Raw genomic sequence first — 7,628 nt, 5'->3', positions numbered from 1 at the left:
TTTTTTTTTAATGAAACTACTTTTTAAAAAAAGGAGGAAACTTTTAAAGAAATATGTTGGTGGCTACTACGTGAAGATGCGTATTTTAGAGTTTTGGATGCCGCCTTTGCGGCATAAGTTCACTGCTAGAAAGACTTCCTTTTAAGCAACTCTGTATTTTGTTTGATTAATTAATATTGGGAAACTACGAGCTATGTTCAATTATAAGTAGCTCATTATAAAAATTGGCCAATTTATAAAATATTACTAATATTAGCTAAATATTATTAATATTAGCCAATTAGCTATTTGTAACAAAAAAAGATAGATTGGGTACATCTTACGGAGCTTGAATCTCAGTTTTGGGATGATTTGGTGGAGTTTTGAGCTGGTTTGAATTGAAAATTAAAACTAAAAAATGAACATGAAAAAAATAATATGTGTATCACATATGTATCATATTTGTATCAATTGTGTATCACATGTATATCCATGTATATCTGTGTGTGAGATACATGCGCGTACATGTTTGATACATGTGTTACTGAAGGATTTTTTTAACTCGATTTAATTACGAATGTATATTGACTTATCTATATATTTTCAATAAATTTCAACTATACCCATTGAAAAAGGTCCCTTGCTTAGATTTTTGGAATATTGTATATTTTCTTTTTGTATTTTATCACCTTATTTGCTATTTTATCCATAAAATTTTCTTTCCGTCTTGCATCTAATGTTACTAATCACGCTTTAAAATATGGAAGGACATTTTTGCGTGTGATTCTTTGAGAGAAAAACCTTATTTATTTGATTTTTCAATTTTTATATGTGTTTTGCTAGTTTTAGTAAGTTTATGACTAATGGCTAGAGGTTGGTAATTTGAAACTTATTTGGGACATTTCTGTAAGTTTTTCATTAATATTTACCGGCAGTCTATACGAATTCATCTTAAGGCCCACCATAGCTTAATTTGTTTTATATATATATTTATGTATTTGGGGGACTTAAATTTGAGTACCAGAAAAGTTATATATATTTTGAGATGAACAACTTTGAAGCTTGATGTTACCAAAGTGATCTTTCTTGTGGAGATTTATTTGTCTTTAAATATAAAAAGTTATGTATGTGTAACCTATGTAAATATTGATCGACCCAAAAGAAGTTCAATGTTTATCAAAATTATATGTGCATTTTGTGGTAAAAAACGCGTGATAGTTATTTGATTTTACGTGTGAATAATAAATCAGTCCAAAGGAAGATTTAATATTCGACATGTTCTTTATCATCAGTGTTTGGTTATTGTGCCAAGATACCACTTAGAAGTTAATATTTTGTCCAAAGATGAAATATTAATGGAGTGACCGGTAACTTGAGATGGGGTCTATCTTTATTCAAATTTATTTTCATTTTGATTTTAAGTTTTATGTGAGCTTATTTCGTCGTTTATTATTCTCTGATTCAGCTAAAATTACTCCTGCAAATATTACTGCCAACATCAATTTAATTCCTATGTTGAATGGCACTAACTTCAAGTCATGGCAAGAGAATCTCAACATTGTTCTCAAAGCCATGGATCTCGACCTTGCGTTAAGAGTTGATTCTCCACCACCTCTTATAGATAAGAGTACCTCTAATGAAAAGAGGGAGATGGAAAGGTGGGAGAGATCAGATCGCATGTGTATGATGATCATGAAGAAAACCATTCCAGAAACATTCAGGGACACTATGTCCGATAAGGTTAAGGAGACTAAAGAATTTATGGCTGAAATTAAAAAAGTATTTGTCAAGAGTGAAAATGTCACGACCCAATTTCACTTGTAGGTCGTGATGGAGCCCAATACTACAGTTAGAAAAGCCAACTAATAAATTAAGCATACATTGATAAAATTTAAAACCAAGAAAATATAAACCCAAACTCTACCAATGTGTGTGCCAAGACCTGGTGTCACAAGTGAATGAGCATCTAGTAGATTATACAAAACTTCAAATACTGTCTCAGATGAAATAAACAGAATATAAATATAAGAAGAGACACTGGTAGCTACAGAACGGCTCAGAAAGCCAGCTCACCACTATGCCTCGGGATGACGTGGGTATGTGATGATAGGTCCTCCACTAGTACCTGTCTCAGATCCTGCACAAAAGTACAGCAAGTATAGTATGAGTACGTAAATAACGTGTACCCAGTAAGTATCAAGCCTAATCTCGAAGTGGTAGAGACGAGATGACCGACTTTGATACTCACTATGGGTCAATAATAACTGAAATAAAATTAGGATATTTAAATCAGCATGATTTACAGAATTTACAATAATTTATTTAATCAGCGGAAATAATCAAATTCCTTCAAATGTAACAATTCTCAATATATTAATTAAATTCCTTTAATTCAAATAATTTCCAATTTATCAATTAAACCTCAATGATATGAGTAACAATTAATTCCTTAACAAGCGAGAATAATAATTCATTAAATTTTAAGGATTTTTCAATTTATTAATTAGTTTCACAAGCTGAAATAAATTATTAAAGTATCGTGTAATTATTATTATTACGCACGATTTCTGCCGAGGACGTACGGTCCGATCCAGAGTGTCATGTACACTGCCGAGGGACGTGCGGCGCGATCCATAGATGTATCTATCCTGCCGAGGGGTTCGGCCCGCTCCACAAGAAAGGAGGATATTTTCTTATGTGCCTCTGGAAGGAGAGTATATTTATTATAAGATAAATTTGGGAGGAGAACAATTTCTTTTAACAATTAATTGATTTACACAAAAATTAAGCATATGAAAATTTCATATTTTTCTACTTTTCATAACAATTCACAATATATATATCAATTATTTTAATTAATAAAGAATATAATTCACACAAGTAATATATATATATATATATATATCAATTATTTTAATTAATAAAGAATATAATTCACACAAGTAATTCATGTTTTGAGTCTTAAACTACCCGGACTTTAGCATTAATAGTAGCTACGCACGGACTCTCATCACCTCGTGCGTACGTAGCCCCCGCAATTAGCAATAATTATTCAATTTAATCTCTATGGGGTAATTTCCCCCTCACAAGATTAGATAAGAGACTTACCTCGTCTTGCTCCAATTTAATCCACAATAAGGCCTTTTTCACTATTATCCAACTCTGTCTGGCTCGAATCTAGCCAAAATAATTTGATACAATCACTAAATATTATAGGAATCAATTCTATAAGAAAATACTATATTTTTAAGAAAAGATTCCGAAATTAATTAAAAATTCACTTGCGGGGCCCACATCTCGGAATCTGACTATAAAATCCGACAACCCATTCAATTACGAGTCCAACCATACCAGTTTCACTCAAATCCGACTCCGAATCGATACCGAAATCTCAAAAATTCATTTCTATGAGATTTCTAAATATTTCCCAAATTTAAATCTCAAAACACCGATTTATGGTGAAAACAATAATATACTTGTATATGTAGACCAAATCCGAGTTAGAATCACTTACCCCAATATTTTTCCCTTGAAAATCTGCCAAAAGTCGCCTCTGCTCAAGCTCAAGTTCGTCAAAAATGGCAAATGGGACGAAAGCCCTCTTTTTATAAAACTGCCCAGCAGCCTTCGGAACAGGTCCTCGAGCTGGGCCTCGATCGCGGCTTCGATCACAGGCTCGAGCCTGGACCTCGGTCATGGCCTGCCTTCGATCAGGACATCGAGGCTGGGTCTTCGATCAGGGCATCGAGCATGTTCCTTTGATCAGGGCATCGACCATGGGCCTTCGATAAGGGCATCGAGGTTGGGCCTTCGATCAGGGCATCGAGTATGGGTCTCGATCCTAGCCCTCGAGCCTTATCTTCGATCATGTCCTTGAGCTGGACCTTCGATCGTGGATTCGATCTCAAGCTCGAGCCTGAGCCTTGTCAACCCTCGGCTCGATACCTGGGCTCGATATCAACTCAGAATATCCAACAGAAGAGGAAACACTGCAGCAGCTTTTAAGTCCAATTTTTGATCCGTTAACCATCCGAAACTCACCCGAGACCCTCGGGACCTCAACCAAATATTCCAACAAGTCCTAAAACATAATACGAACTTAGTCAAACCTCTAAATCATATCAAACAATGCTAAAATCATGAATCATACCCCAATTCAAGCTTAATGAAACTAAGAGTTTTCAACTTCTACATTCGATGTCGGAACCTATCAAATCAACTCCGATTGACCTCAAATTTTACACACAAGTCATAAATGATATAACAGAGCTATGAAAATTTTCGAAACTGGATCCCGACTCGGGTATCAAAAAGTCAACTCATCGGTCAAACTTCCAAACTTAAATTCTTGTTTTTAGCCATTTCAAGCCTAATTTAACTACGGACTTCCAAATAAAATTTCGAATACGCTCCTAAGTCCAAAATCACCATACGGAGCTGTTGGAATCATCAAAATTCTATTCCGGGGTTGTTTTCACATAATTAGACATTCGGTCACTATTCGAACTTAAACATTTTAATTTTTCTTCAAAATTCCATATCTCGGGCTAGGGACCTCGGAATTAGATTCCGGGCATACGCCCAAGTCCTAAATCACGATATAGACCTACTGGAATTTTCAAAATACTGATCCGAGTCCGTTTGCTCAAAATATTGACCAAAGTCATCTCAATTGAGTTTTAAAACTCTAATCCACATTTTAAATCTACTTTTCACATAAAAACTTTCTATAAAACTTTTACAGATTGCGCACGCAAGTCGAGGAATAATAAATAGTACTTTTCAAGGTCTTAGAATATATAATTAATTATTAAATTTAAAGATGACATTTTGGGTCATCACAGGAAAGGCTGAAAGTGGTACACTCTTGACAAGTCTAATTTCAATAAGGTATCAAAGGAAAGGTAACATCAGGGAGTACATCATGCAAATGTCTCATCTTGCTTCTAAGTTAAAAGAACTTAAGTTGGACCTCTCTCAGGACTTGACTTGTTAGTGCATTTGGTTTTGATATCCCTTCTACCACAATTTAGCCAGTTTAAGGTGAACTATAATTGTCAGAAAGAGACTTGGTCTCTAAATGAGCTCATCCCACACTGTGTTCAGGAAGAGGATAGACTGAAGCATAAAAAGATAGAAAGTTCTCACTAATTAGTTGTTGTGCCTAAGGACAAAAGGAAAGACAAGAAGAGAAAGAATAAGGAAGTTGCGGATACAGCAACACAAAAGAAACAACATCAGGAACCAACTACATATGGTTGTTTCTTTTGTCAAGCTGCAGGTCATAAGAAGAAGAATTGTACCAACTATCACGCATGGCGGGCAAAGAAAGGTTCACCTCTTAATTTTGTTTGTTCTAAGGCTAATTTAACTTCGGTACCAAGACACAGATGGTGGATAGATTCCGGAATAACAACTCACATCACTATGTCTCTGCAGGGTTGCCTAAACTATCGAAAGCCTGATGATGGTGAAAGATACATCTACGATAGTCACGGCAAGTCAGTGGAATTCGAAGCAATTGGAACTTTTAGATTATTATTAAGAACCAGTTTTATTTGAATTTGAATGAGACTCATGTTGCACCGTTTTTTATGGGATTTGATTTATGTTTCTGTATTAGACAAGTTTGGTTATTTTTATTTATTTGAAAATAAAAAAAATAGTCTCTTTCGTAATTCAAAATTGGTTGGTCCAAGTTCTTTATTAGGTTACAAAAATCTATACTTACTTGATATGATTGCTTCGTTCGATGAACCTTGCATATTAATAAAACTCGTAATAAAGGTGAATTAACCATCAAGTAGTCAACTTCTTTATGGCACGAGAGATTAGGTCATATCTCTAAAGGAGAATTAAGAGACTTCTGTCCAATAATATTTTCTATGCCTTTAATTTTTCAGAATTTTTATCCGACTGCTAAGGCTAAGTTTTCCAACAATATGAGATTCTTTGAGTTTGCGGGGGGAGAGAAAGAGTAAAGGACTTTGTCTTTGAAAAGGAACATAATTATATTCCTCTAATTGCTATTGTCAATGCTCAGGAACAGGTTTCTATACCTGACATTATTCATGAAGCAAATTCGGATCAAAGACAATATTATTCAACCCGTCCTTCAAGAAGTAGTTCCTAAAGAACTATCAAAACCCAATGTCCCCCTCCGTGTGACGTCATCACGGTACATAGTCTCTACAACTAGGTAAGCCTAAAATTTTGCGGAATATTGAAATAAAAATATAAATTTAACCAATTATTCAAAAATACACAACAAATCTCAAAGCCCGGAACATCGTAAATCACAAAATACAGAAAGAAATATCTAGTGTCTCTATATATCAGAGTCTAACAAGAAAAAATACAAAAGATAATGGACATGGGAAAGAGTATAAGGGGACTCAGAGGTCTGCGGATGCGGCAGATATACCTTGAAGTCTCCAAAACTGTCCCGGCTCACTGATAGTGCGGCTGATAAGGTGCACCTGGATCTGCACACGAAAAACATGTGCAGAGAGTAGTATGAGTACACCATAATCGGTACCCAATAAGTGCCAAGCCTAACCTCGGTCGAGTAGTGATGAGGTCGGGTCAGGGCCCTACTGGTAAATATATAATAAAATAATATATAGTATAATACCGCAATAAAATAAAGGTTGAAATTTAGCAACAATGAAATCATAGAAGGTAACAGCTCAGTACACAGAAACACAACAGGGGATCTCCCGAGATACCGTCTCATAGTCCCAAACGTAAATGAGCAGGGGGATCTCCCAGAATACCGTTCCGTAGTCCCAAAGTAAATATGCAAGACAGGGGATCTCCCAGAATACCGTTCCGTAGTCCCAAAATAAATATGCAGTACATAGGGATATCCCGGAATACCCTTCCGTAGTTCCAAAGTAAATATGCAAGATGGGGGATCTCCCGTAATACCGTTCCGTAGTCCCAAAGTAAATATGCAGTACAGGGAGATCTCCTGGAATACCGTTTCGTAGTCCCAAAATAAATATGCAGTACAGGGGGATCTCCCAGAATATCGTTCCGTAGTCCCAAAGTAAATATGCAGTACATGTGGATCTCCCAGAATACCGTTCCGTAGTCCCAAAGTAAATATGCAGCGCGAATGATAGAAATACAACTATATCACGAAATTCTTATAATTTAGACTAAGTACCAGCCAGGGAAGAAGCAGGAAAATCACTAAGCATGCTGCACATATTTCACATAAACAATTAAGACACGTAGACATGTTGTATTAGACTAAATATGATAGCTACACATATTGGAATAACTCAATTAAGAATAAAAATAGATTATTACTCAACTAAATGGTATAACTCAAAATAACAGGAAAATATGTTGCTGCTCGGTAAGAAAATCGGGTTTTACCACAACTAGCTTGTGTACGTACTCGTCATCTCACGTACACGGCGCTCACAAAACACAATAGTTCCAAATCTTAAGGAAATTTTCCCCACACAAAGTTAGGCAAGCCACCTACCTCAATCAATCCGTAAGAATGCCCTTTCCATGAATATCCGACTCTGAATGGCCCAAATCTAATCAAAAGCAATTACATATCATAATTACAATAATAATAGACTCATCTAATTAACGAAATTAATATTTTAATGAAAATTCCGAAATTAACT

General features: G+C 35.3%; 1 protein-coding gene across 1 annotated transcript; it reads left to right on the top strand.

Moving 5' to 3' along the window:
• Positions 1 to 1,356: 1,356 nt before the first annotated feature.
• Positions 1,357 to 1,803, top strand: LOC138904806 (uncharacterized). The gene has a single exon (XM_070193309.1). The coding sequence runs from the start codon at positions 1,357 to 1,359 to the stop codon at positions 1,801 to 1,803; it is 447 nt and encodes a 148-aa protein (XP_070049410.1).
• Positions 1,804 to 7,628: the final 5,825 nt, after the last annotated feature.

The sequence above is a fragment of the Nicotiana tomentosiformis genome, chromosome 2 (genome assembly GCF_000390325.3).
Source record: "Nicotiana tomentosiformis chromosome 2, ASM39032v3, whole genome shotgun sequence".
NCBI lineage: Eukaryota > Viridiplantae > Streptophyta > Magnoliopsida > Solanales > Solanaceae > Nicotiana > Nicotiana tomentosiformis.
This window is presented reverse-complemented; position numbering and strand designations above follow the sequence as displayed.